The following is a 13,351-nucleotide window of genomic DNA, read 5'->3' on the forward strand; positions in this document are numbered from 1 at the left end:
CTCTAAGCACTTGTTATCTTCACTGCTCGAGGGAGGTGAAGCAACCACGTCGCTGCCACGGATCCAGCAGCCATTCAAAGGGGCTCCCCTCTACTTAAAGGACACGATTCTTAACTTATGACATGGCTTTGCAGCAGAATCTTTCAGTTTATTTCAGTGGGTTAGCTCTCCACCTCCATCTCTTTTCCTGCTCTTGTTAATAATGTCAGCATTCCTCTACTTAGCAAAATCTTAAGGTACCTTACAACCCATAGCGAATAAATGAATTTTATAACCTCAAGGCCCCCTTTTCCAAACATTAGAACTCATTTACTCACTCTCACAATTTTTATGTCCAGTAATCATGAAATTTTCCTTGTCTGTCTTCCTAAAACATAAGTTTCCTAAGGGCAGGGACTTATCATTATTATACAGTATCCATATATCTTCTACCATTTATCTTTTTTTTTTTTTGTCTTTTTCATTTTTATCGGTACCAGGGATTGAACTCATGACCGCCTGCTTGCAAGGCAGGTGCTTACGCCGCTGAGCTAAATCCCCAGCCCCCTATCTTGCACCATTTAAAACAGAGCTTGCCACAGAACATGCACTCCAGGAACGTTTGCTGACATATTTTAAGATTAAACTACTGGTTTTTCAAAGTAATTTTTATATTTAAATTCTAATTAACACAGCAGACACAAGGCAAAAGAAGTGTGATAACCTAGGAAATAAAGTGTCTGACTTACATTCAAGTTGCAAACTTTCAAATGCGAATGAACCTCGCATTACGAACATTTGTAGCAAACAAATTGTGGAAGTAACTTAATTGTCTGCTGGAAACTGTCACAGTTGGGCTACTGTGTGTGTCCTGTACACCGTGATAGTGTACAATCAGAACGCACCATGTCTGGAAGAAGAAAAGCAGTCGTGCTTTGGAGGGGACTGCCAGGAAGTGCCAAGTAATATACACTGTATATTTGTGTCAAAGGTGTATAAAATTCACGTTTACTGCGACATAAAAAAGTAATGAAGCAGAGATGGTGACTTACCTAAGTGCTAGAGAGGGATGTTTTATCCATCAGCCATCTTTCCGTCTTAAAAGTAGTAACTAACTACCCTTACTATCTTTTTTCAGACTACGTTCTGCCTTAAGGGATTGACGTTGAAAGACAACAGAAAGGAAGACAGGTGCTCTATTCCTCTGGAGATTTAGGTGGGCAAGAGGTTGGTTCTTTTATCTTGGAAAGGTGCAGATTCAACAACTACTCAGTCTTTCACTGCCAAAGGCGGCCTTCCCAACTCAAGATAAATCTTCCCTTACCAGCTTCACATGTACAGCACCTGCACTAGAAATGTATCACAGAGAGGGAACAAATAGGGATAAAGTAAACATGAAGCAAGTTCATGGAAAAAACTGAAAAAAGTGAACTCAAACTAACCATCTAACTGGCAGAGAATACGGCCCAGTCCTACTGAGGTCGGGCTTGACTGTGTGACTTGCAGATGTGACGCCCAGAAGTACAAACCATGTTGATGTGGTCAAGCTTGCCTTCCTGTGGTTCCACCTCAGCAGAGAAAACTTCTGCACTCCTTGTGTTTTAACCCAGCTCCAAGGATGAGCACAAATGGTGCAGACTGGAGTCTACCTCCTAATGGGCAGCACAGCTTCACAGAAGCCCCTGCTTGAAGCACTCACTCAGACAAGCCTGCATCAGCCAACCTGCAAAGGCATGAGTCAGAATTGTTATTTGAAGCAACTGAGATGTGAGGTGGTTAGACAGCAGAAACAATGGAAATGTTAGGTAGATGTCAGGTTTTCAGGCTCTACTCTAAGACTCCTCCTTTACTGGTGTATGCCACAGCCTCATAGTTTGTGGCATAGTACGTATCTGATAAACATGGTCAGATTTGTTTCTGCTAAAAATAGTGCCCCAAGAGAATACAACAAAAGGCAATTTACATAATTTAGCAGCCAATTGTTTGTTTCAATATAAAAATTACTACTTTCAAAGATTAGAAAGCATGCTAGAAATCATCAGATGGTTGTGCATGGGCTATGGAAATAATTGCCCTAGGTTTCACAAATTACCAGCCAGGTGACCTCCAGTAAGTTATTTCATCTCTTTCTCATCTGCTAAGTGCTATTAATAGTACTTACCTCACAGGAAAGTTGTGTGGATTGAGATAATGTATTTCAAGCACATACAAACTCATCTGGTATATAATAAATACTGTATAAGCATTTTGTTATTATTACATTAAGTCCCCAATTTACGAACATTTGAGTTACAAACTTTAACAGGTGTACTGTGTAAAACTCACTTTGTCTGCTTTTAAACCTATTTATAGTTCTCCTGGCATGGCACTTTTAAGGTGGTGATTTACTGTATCTGCAGAGATAGGTTTTAAGGGATTAAAGCTCTTTCAAACAATGCCTCCAGACACCTATTTGTTTCTATTTCACCTCTGCACATATTTACAGTCAGCTCTTTCGTATGTTTTCACGGTTTCTATATATTTGGAAAAGCTAAATGCTGCTATGTGCTCTAATCCAAACTGTCCTTCCATCAGCTATTTTAACAACTGCTGGTTCTGTTTTCATCTAGGGTACCATTTATATCCCCCTCTACAGGTCAAATTACGTTGGTTTTTCAATCTCCAGCCTCAGCACCACCTCTTCCACGAAAGGTCTTTGCTACTTTCTTCTTTTTACCTTCACATGAGACTATAAGCTCCTGAAGGATATCAGTTTCTAGGTTTTCAGCTCATTTCTGCTCCCAAGTATGGAACAAGTAAACGTATCTGTTGAATGAATAAGCTTATTTAAAAGTCTAAAAATAGTTTCATTGAAAAGCCACTGGATTACTTAAGGAAGACAGAATAGAAGCTGGGTGTGGTGGTGCATGCCTGTACTTCCAACACTTGGGAGGCAAGAGGCAGGAGGCTACGAGTTGGAGGCCAGCTTGGGCCACACAGTGAGTTCAAGCCCAGCCTGAGTTTATTTGGGGAGGCCCTTTCTCAAAAACAATAAAAATCCCCAAAAAACTTGTCATAACTGAACAATGAATCATACTATAAAGAGAAAGTTATTTACATATAAAAAGAAAGACACATGATTTATTGCATTAAAAATCTTTATTCCATTTAAAAGGTCCAATACAAGCCAAATTAAATTCCCAAATTTACAGCTACATTTAGAGATTTCCTGAACTAAATGGCACTGTTTGAGTTGAATTTCCTATTAAAGGAGGTCTTTACTACTATCTTTGTGAGCAGAAACTGGTATTATAACACAAGGAATCAGAAATTTCAGATGTTACTTTTCATGGAGAAATTAAAGAAAGCAACTTGGCTTTCCTGCTCTGTGAGGAAAAAAAAAACCAAACACTACAGAATAGGGCCTGAATGCATCTGGCACAAAAGGTGTAACTATAAAGGAACTCATGGGGTGCTGTGCCCATTCATTTAAGTAGTCCCTGTACTTATTCCAAATACTGGGGTTGTACAAACACTATCTGGAACACTTTGAAATTCCCCTTATCAGCACACTGAAAGAAGTGGTTGCTCAACCTGTGACTGTCATACACGCAATCACAAACAATGAAATAGTTTCCTTGGTGTACTAGCAATTGCAAGGACCACTTTGCAAATGTTTCTACTAATAGCATCATTTACATAAAGTGATACAAGGATCACAATTCTGTTCTGTGTGATGATATTCCAAACAGAGCTTGTTACTTTATAACTGCACCTTGGGTTTCATTAGATGTGATAAATCTAACAGAGTGTCTAATGAGTGCTTCTGAAAATCATTTCAGCAAAGGAGTCAAACAACCTGTGAAACAGAAGACATGGCAGAGGGCTGGAGATTCATCTTTCCAACGTTGTCTCAGAGGACAGACCTAGTTGGGTCCAAGGACAGAAATTACCAGAACTGAGGCTTCAACTCCATCTTAAGGAAGACCTTTCTAACACAGATGTTCAACAACTTAATGGACTGCTTGGTGAGGTAGAGTCACTGAAGTATTTAAGTTGGAAAGATCACCCTTGTAGAAGGGACTCCTGCATTGGTTAAGAGGTTAGACTTGGATGAACCTCAAGGCTCTTTCAATTCTGAGATTCTAGAAAATTCCCTCAGGGAATTCAGAAGAGAATTCCTAAAAGGAAAGAGAAAGCACACATATGTATACTTTTAGAAGCCTCTTAAGTTCTTTTTTTCAAAAGACACAATAGAAAATGTATAGTCTATTGTCCTTAAAATGGATATTTACCTTCCTACCTCTAATAATGAGGGTTTATTATGACTTCTTTATATTATAAAGAAAAGATGGAGGATTATACTTATAATTTTGTAAATATTTTAGAAAAAAATGCTTAAAATCTAGTAGTCAATGCCTTAGAAACTTTATAGGTTTTTAGATAATATGCACAGATACAAATACATTATTCATTAAATACAACTCACATCTGTGTTTTTATTATACTCTAAAATATACAGGAATCTTGATGTACTGAAAGAGTGCAAGTAAATACAGTATTCAAGCAGTCACTATTTCTATGTACATGCTCAGTAATTCTTCAAAAAACCCACAAAATTATCAAATAGATCAAAATACTGTTCTGTGTCTTCACACTTTATATTCAGAAAAACCAGCTGATAATTTACAATGTCATAGTTTCCAGTTTCACAATAAAAAAAAAAAAGTTAACTGAATTTGGATATTTTGTTGCAGTCTGTGGAATTTTACTCAAGACTTTTAAGACCCTCGACATGTAAAATCATTTTTACTGGGAAAGTGACAAGACAGTAAAAGCAGAATGACATAAAGTGTTATTTAAAAGCCTAAATGTCAGCCTTTTCTTTGTTTGTTACTTGAAAGGCAGTCTTCAATTTGGGAGTCAACAGCTTTTCTCTCCAAATAGAAACAAGTTACAAACATGCTACTCTAAACCTGAATAGGGCTGCAAGGCTCTTCTTGTATTTTCAATCTTGCGCAACATAGAAATGCCTTCCAAGAGATTCGATAATGTTTTAATTTAGAAATACCAAGGGATTCTTTTCCTTTTTATTCTTCACTTTTCAAAATTCAGAGATCAAAATGAATGATGACAAAAATCCCCAACTTACTGTAGAGGCACAAAAATAACCGAAGTGACAAAAGTGTATCCACCCAAAGTAGTAAGGTTGAAAATTCCATTCCCCAGGACCAATTAGCTGCAATAGGGTGAAATAATGTTACTTTTTAATTTCATGAACACTTTTTTTTCTGGAAAAATTCTTAAACAAAAACAGTTCAATTTTAAATCCAAACCATTCAAAACTGCACAACCTCAATCCATTTCATTTTTATGTCACAAGTATTTTCACCCATACTGTATCCAGTCAGCTGGTTTTTGATTCTAGTATTATAAAAATTGGAATTTTAAAATTTTATGTAAAAGAAAAATGCAAAAATACATCTGCTTTCTTTCATGGTTTAATACAGTATTGGAAGGCTTTCAGATGTTTACTTTTAAAAAAATCAACATTTGAAACAAAATCTCGGCTTCATTTTCAGAAATGTTGAAGTTTGGTTTAGATAATGTCTTATTTCACCTACCCCGGTTTTTCCACAAAATGTCATTCATTAAAAAATCTTTAAGTCATTTGGTCCTTTGGCAATTTGCTATGAACATAATGCCTACTGTACCAAACTTTTATTGCCATTAAATTTAATTCTAATTTTACTGATAAAATTTAAATCTAATGTTTTTATCTTTTTCTTTACAATAGTGTTGCTTGTATAAGCAGGTTAGGGTGCACAGTGTCCCCAATTATTTCTGGCACTGCGAAGCCAAATTAAAGAATTTCAAAAAGCTTTGATGTTAATGTATTTTCTTCTGGTCAAATCGATACCAAGATTCTAGAAGTTCCTTTTGCAAAACTTGCCTTTAGCGTTCTTCTTCCTATTGTTATCACATTTCTTACATTCGTTCACTGTGCAATCTTTCCTTAGTTTGAATTTGTATGTGAATGAGAAAGTGCTTTTTTCCTGAAAAAGCACAGTTTGAAGCTTCAGTGTCAGAACTCCTTCCTCAGACCTCTGGCTCAGCCTCTTAGTAGGTCTCAGAATCGGAGTCATTGAGTTCGTCCACGTCTGTGTACAAGTATTCTTGTTCTCCACCAATATTGTTAAAACTGCAATAGGTGCTAGGTTCATTCCTCATGATAGGCAAGGCTTCAAAGCTGACTGTTTTTGAGGTGTTGGGATAACGGTTAATGGCACTGAATGTCAAGGATGATAAAGGACTCCTTGATGAGACAGGCATCATGGTAGCCAAAATGAGAGCCAGACAATCAGCAACATCCTTGTTGGGAGCACACGCCAAAGCTGGGGTATAGCCTAGAATTAAAGATACAATTTAAAAATTAACATCCTGAAATTTAACTTCCTTAAATGTAAGTAAATAAGCTTAACGGCCTTTGGCTTTGGACATATTTTAAATTATTTGGCTTACAAAAGACTGCTTTAACCAAAATGATTCACAATTTTCCATTAAGGAGAAAAAGACAAGACCACCAGATATGGTGGTACAATCGTAGTACTAGGAAGGCTGAGGCAGGAGGATTGCTATAAGTTTGAGGCCTCCCTGGTATACAGTGAGTTAATTATATAGTAAGATTCTCTAAAAACAAAAACAAAAACAAAAACAAAAACAAACTACAGAAAGCAAGGATGGGAGGAGACTGTATAGAGCAAATAACAAAAAAAGAAACTAAGGCCTACAGATGGATAATTTCTCCCAAATTTTACAACTATTCACATCTAACTGAATTCACAGGATATATTAGGCTACAGCAAGAAAACATACAAATTAGTGAACCTTCCTTTAGAATGGTGAGTAGAGGCTTACAATTAATTTGGCTATACATTTAAAGACATTAGATTATTGATTCTGAGGTATTAGAGTCCTTTGAAGAAAATAGTGGATAAATTAAATAGGTGAACTTTAAAAATACCTAAGTCAAGAAAGATATTTTCTTTATAACTTTATTTTTTTCTTTAGAAGATAGTTGACCTTTGACCTGAGGCCTTACACAGTACAACAAACTGAGGAAACACATGGTACCTCGGCTGGTATAAGACCCAGTCTTGAGGATAGAATAAGAAAGACGGCTGGTTAAGATTACACTGTATGATCTGGGTGTTTGGCCCAGTGAGCTGCACACTCAAACTACAAGTGGGAGGTCACTGGTTCAATCCCCGTGGTCCCGCCAGCCTCACAAAGAATACACTGTATGATGGCAAGTTTTAATTATTCCATGTGGAACTTGTGATTTACACTCATTGTTTAAAGCCATGTTAAATCAATTGGTATTTAACAGCAAATGTCTTAAAATCTTACTCTATAGCTTCACCTGTTACTGCATATGTACTTGTTTTAGATGCTACACTTACATTTCAGCCTTCACAAAAACACAAATATATTTATTTTAAAAGTCACATTTGTTTTTGAAATAGCAGAATAATGAAACATTTATATATTCACCATCCAAGAAACTACTATTCTTAAGAGAATAATATCAGTGTACAAGCTTCATGTATTCCTTTACCTAATCACTATCGTTCCTTTCTTTCCACAAAAGAAACCACTATTTTGACATACTGTGTTAACCACTTCCTTGTTACTTGTGTTCAAAAACATTGTTTTGCATTTTTTGAATATAAATGGATTCATACAGTATGTATATTTTCTATGTAGCTTCTTTTGGTTAATGTTACAGGAGACGCTGTTGGAGGTAATGGTAGTTAGCTCATTTTCACTATTACATGGTATTTCACTGTGCAATTATAGTACCCTTAATAAGAAAAGTTTCATTTATAAAATTCTCATTTTTGACAAAGGGAACTACTACATGATTATCCTATAATGCAATATGTATAGGTAATATATATATACACATATATACTCATTATGCAGTATAAATATGTACTAATAAAATGTAATGAACTAATAATTTGCTGGGGGAGGGTCTTAGGGGGAACGGTTCAAAATGACAATGCTTCATTGCCCGAAATTCTTTTAGAGGATTCTTTGAAGATCCAAAGGTTCTGGTTACTGCTATTCTTGCTGCTGGTAGGCAGAACAACTCACTAGGCTATAATGCCTTCAATGAGCATGGAAATGGGGAGGGAAACATGCTTGAAGATTGTTTTCTAGTCAGAGTACAAAGTAGGCTTCTTTCTTCTGCACGGGGTAGGTCTGGTTAGCAAAAGAGAAATGCAAGAGAAGCAAGCTCCTTGACATTAGTTTGTGCAAATAAAACACAGTCATCTCACCTGAGAAAAAAATCTACCAAAGTATCACTAACCCTGTTTTTAGAGTGAATATAGGATGTAGTGGCTTGTCTTATTAACCTGTTACTACTGGAGAAATGTGTAATGATGTCACTAGAAATGATTATAAAGTGAGATTGGTATGTACTGTAACTTGTTACTATTTGGACTATAATTATTATTAAACATTGCAAAGTGTGTCTGTAGAACAAAAAAAGTTATTAGTTTTGCATAAGGATGATGCCTAAATAGGAACTAAATAAATACTTTTTGAAAGCACAAAATCTTTGGCTACTAAGATGAACAGTGGAGCTAAATGTAAACAGTGAACACTAACTCTGGTTTAACAGATAATACATGAACTTCCAATTCCAAGTTCATGGGTTTTCGCCAGTTCCTCCTGTCCTCATTCCTTTGCCACAACATACTATTCAATATTAACTCCAGTTCTCTTCTTTGCCCAGTAAAAAAAATCCACATTTCCTTCAAATAAGGTAAAAGCTTCTAACAGCGTATATGTTAGGGGAAAACAATATGGAACCTACTTACCATTTTCATCTACTGCAAGTACACTTGCTCCTTTCCCCAAAAGTTCTTGAACCACCATTGTTAACCCATTTCGGGCAGCAACATGCAGAGGTCTGGAGGAGGGGAAAATCATACATGTACATGTACGTACAATGCATGTACAAATACCTGGCTGTGAAAAAGCAGTTTTGCCATGTTGTGAAGTTCCTGAAACAAACTCGAGACACTAATTCCTAACAGCACTGAAAACAGGGGTGGGAACAGTAGAATCTCTATACAATGTTCTCTCACCACCCCTCACTGTGTATAAAGCTTTGCATGGACTGTCTAGGCAGATTTCCCACTCTTTTCAAATGCTTCTGTTACTTTCCTGCTGAGATTTAATGTTTAAAAAGATTTAACCAATGAAACTGTGCACTTCAGTAATTTTAAGACATGAGACTGGCAAACATACACAACAGACTGTAAGACTGTGTAAGAAACCGCACACTTTTGAAAACATCTTACAAGGGTCCATGTCTCAACTTTGGATGCTCAAGGGACTGAACCAAGAATGTGAATCCCATTCTAAGTTTTCTTCTTCATCAAGTCTGAAGTGTAACAACAAATAGAAATTGGGAAAGGATGATGGAAGAAACAGATTTAAGGTCTCTGTCAGTCAGCGGGAAGGCTGAGGCTCATTTTAAGAATTTGATTCTTGCTGAAATGTTTATTTGGCTTACAGATATTTATAAAGCTTCTTACCTTAGTATTCAATAATACTTTTACAGTTCATTCCATAAAATATACAAATAGTAGTACCACTTTCCTTCAGAAAATTATGTGAATAAATGCACTGCCAAATCCACCTCACTACTGTCAATGTTTTAATAGTTTTTGTTCAAAATATTTTCAGTAATAGGCTTTTTAATTGTGATGATTTCAGAAATGTCAGTAGTAAAAAAAGTTCTTTATTTAATTGCTTTTGTGACTAATATGTGACTATTTCAACTATTCTATTGATCCCATGTTTTAACACATCTATAAGTTTCTATAATCAAAGAGATCACAAAGTTTATACTACACGCTGAAGTACTCACGTTTGCAAGGCGGCATTGGTTGCGTTGATGAGGTTTCTATCCGTTATCTTTTCCAGTATTAACAAGGCACTAGTTTCATGACCCTAAAATTGTGGCAAATTACTCTTAGACTGGGTACCATTAAAAAAATTTATAAATCCAACAATCTGTAACCTTAGTCCACACGTATATACAACACTTTACTTATACCATGCATTTTCTTGGCTAATCCCTTAAAAACTTGCCTGAACATGTTAGGAGTGTGACTAGAGGGAGAAGACAAGAAGAATTAAGATTTAAAGAAAAACAAAAACTGTTTAGGCTGCTGTTTCAAAAATTAATAAGCAGTATTTTTTTTCAAGAAAAAGAAAATGATGTCAGCAATCATTAAAGAGATTTGGTCTCTCGCTTTCATTTTAGTGATGTAGATAAACCTTTAATGCCATTTTGCTTTTTTTTTTTTTTTTTTTGGTACTGGGGATTGAACTCACGACCTTGAGCTTGCCAGGCAGGCACTTTTGCCACTGAACTAAATTCCTGGCCCAACCACTTTGATATTAACCATGAAAATGCATCCTTAAAAATGTATACATACCTTCCCACAAGCCAAATGGAGGGCGGTGTTTTTACTGTTATCTTGCAAAGTCAGATCTGCACTAGCACTGCTAACCAGCATCTCTGAGAGGAAAAAGTGCATCAATTCTTATTTTTATGTATATTTTTCTTAGATTATCAATAACTCACTGTAGAGAAATGAACACATAAAGCAAAAATATCCCTTTTGCAAAAACTCAACTGCAAGAAAAATACAGTTAACACATCCTATAGTTGTACAGCGCAAGATATTGTTGTGTAAATCACAAATACTAAGAGCAGCAATTAACATTTTGTGAGTGCTTACAAAATTTCAAACACTGTTTTATGTGCTTTGAGTTTACAGTAATTTACTGAAATATAACAATTTAACATAGGAAGTATTTCTAGTCTTATTTAATAAATGAAGAAACTGAGGGATAAAGTCACTTAGCTAGACCCAGAACTCAGGCAATCTGACTCTAGTCAGTGTTCTTAAGCATTATATTACACTGTTTTGCCAAAAAAAAAAAAAGCTCTCTTCAATCAGGGCATATCAAAACTGTCTCCCTAAATAAAAATTTAAGTTGCAAAGCAGGTAAGCTTTTAAAGTTCAGAAGTGGTAAGATAACTAGTGGAGATCAAAAGTCTTGGGATCTAAGCTACATACAAGTAAAATATATATACTTAAAGGAAAAGAATCTTTAAAAATTTCTTTACCAACTGTATTTGTTTGTCCATTTTCTGCAGCCATCATGAGAGGTGTTTTCCCAGAAGAGTCTATTGAGTTGACTTGAGCATTATGACTGAGCAGCAACTGTAAACACTCTACATGGTCTGTGAAGGCAGCTGCATGGAGAGGAGTTCTATGACAGAGGGAAATTGAAATACCTGACTGAATTACAGACACCAGCAAAAAGTATTTCTTCATTTATAATAAGGAATTTTCAAGAGTTTATATATTGGGTTTTAAAAGCATCATCTGGATACACGTAACTCAATGGAGCATAAATTTGTATTTCCAATATTTGAAGCTATAGTATATGAAGTTATATTCAAATATTTCAAGGAAAAAGACAGACACTATGGAAACTACTATTAAGTAGGGTTATTTGGTGGTGAAGCACTAGGTTGCTGAAACAGTCATGCTTTGACCTGTATTGTTATGTCCTCTTTTATCTCAATCTCTCCCTTATTCATTAAAAAAATTATTTAGTTATTTTTTATGGTTTTTTTAATTAAGGGGAAAATTAAAAAAATTAGCAGGATATATTATAGTAACTTTTTTGATTTCCTATTAACTTGTTTTGAAGTCCTGTAATACTCCCACTATCTTGTTTTGACTGATTAGACTCTGTTCCGTTCTTTATGATAGTATCAAGTTTGAGGGTATAGGCAACTACTTTGAAGACAATAAGATTCACTAAGATGCCTATTCTGGTTTGACTATTATATCCTTTGGAAGTCCTGTAATGTTTACAATGTTTAAGTTTTATTGGTCTTGGTCTCTACTGTTTTGTTCAACTTTATAATACCTAATGAGATAGACAATTCTTTTTAAGGAAGCAAGAGGCATTATGGTAACCATTGTTGATAACCTTATACTCTGTTTTTACATCATATACTATGTCTATCCTTGGTTTTGACTGACAGCTTTGTTTTGCCATATTTGACTTTATTCTTTTCCAAAAAAAATTAATAAGAACTAAGGAGTAATAAAACCCAAAATGTGTAAATTTTGTTGTAAAAAAGAGAGGGAAAAAAGTGCTCTAAAGGATACAACTGCAAGTGTGTTTAGGGGTGTTAAATATCTGACCATATTGATGTTTTTGGTTGGATCATTGAACACAACTGTTTGCAGTCTCTCTGTTTGAATGTTCACTTTGTACGCTTTGATACTGTGACTTGAGCAAATATCTCTAAGACGATAATGTGTAACCTATTAACTGGTGATTTCTTACTGTTTTTTTTTTGTAGTTCTGTATTACTTGTACCCTTACACCGCTTTGTTTTGTTTTTTCTCTTTTTCCTTTTAAATAAAATTTAAAAAAATTTGTATTTCCAATAATATAAATGCCTTAATTAAAAGAACAAATTTAAAATAAAGCTTAATTATATGGTTGCTAAAATCATATTACATCAATAAAGACAATTTGAAAAACATTCTGATCCAACAACTAGAAACTATTTCAATTGTTGCATTCCTCTGCTGGCTTTTACTCCTATTTAGAACACTATTAACTTTGGAGCAACAAGCAGACTTAAAAATGGGGAAATCTCTAAATTTTGAAATAATTCGTGAAAGAGGAAAACTGGCTAAAAACTATTAATAAGTACAAAAGCTCTGTAATAGAAAAAAATTTTAATGATGATTCATACTTGGAAATATAAAATTCAATTTCTCAGTTAATTATGGATTCTCTGTAAATTCTCACACATCAGGCCAGTAGATGAATTCTTACCTTCCTTTCGAATCTGTGGCATTCACAGTGCTGGCACCTAATGTATCAATTAACATCTCAGCAGCACCTTCGTTGTCATTTATCCTGTATAATATAAGGAAGTGATCACTCACAGCAAGGGTGCATTAAAACACTTAAACTAAATCTGATTCATTCTGTCTGTACTTACACAGCACAATGCAATGGAGAGAAAGCATTTCCTTCCATCTTTTGGAAAACTTCTTGTTCTAAAAGAAGTTCTACACAGGTTTCATGACCTATTAGATAAAAGAACCAAATACTAATATTAAAAAAAAATGGCAAGTATCACAAATACAAATTCTTGCCTCTATCTCATCTCCCAGCTACTCTCTAAACCTTAACCATTTTTCTAGAAAATTTCTAGGCATGCATATATATGTCTGCACATCCACAGTTTATTAATGCATAT

At 35.1% G+C, this 13,351-nt stretch overlaps 1 protein-coding gene across 8 annotated transcripts in view; it reads right to left on the reverse strand.

The window, feature by feature from the left end:
* Window positions 1-3,098: 3,098 nt before the first annotated feature.
* Ankrd28 (ankyrin repeat domain 28) overlaps window positions 3,099-13,351 on the reverse strand; it is a 207,763-nt gene continuing 197,510 nt past the window's right edge. For all 8 annotated transcript variants that reach the window (XM_063256968.1, XM_063256969.1, XM_005008303.4 and 5 more), the window contains 7 exons: window positions 13,091-13,178; window positions 12,922-13,005; window positions 11,180-11,325; window positions 10,482-10,564; window positions 9,908-9,990; window positions 8,850-8,941; window positions 3,099-6,365 (listed from right to left, as the gene is read on the reverse strand). In XM_063256968.1, the coding sequence (XP_063113038.1) occupies window positions 6,079-6,365; window positions 8,850-8,941; window positions 9,908-9,990; window positions 10,482-10,564; window positions 11,180-11,325; window positions 12,922-13,005; window positions 13,091-13,178 (863 nt within the window). In that variant the 3' untranslated portion in view covers window positions 3,099-6,078. The remainder of the gene's footprint in view (window positions 6,366-8,849; window positions 8,942-9,907; window positions 9,991-10,481; window positions 10,565-11,179; window positions 11,326-12,921; window positions 13,006-13,090; window positions 13,179-13,351) is intronic.

This window comes from Cavia porcellus, unplaced genomic scaffold (assembly GCF_034190915.1).
Source record: "Cavia porcellus strain 051 isolate PalLab524CR breed Dunkin Hartley unplaced genomic scaffold, mCavPor4.1 scaffold_10, whole genome shotgun sequence".
Lineage (NCBI taxonomy): Eukaryota > Metazoa > Chordata > Mammalia > Rodentia > Caviidae > Cavia > Cavia porcellus.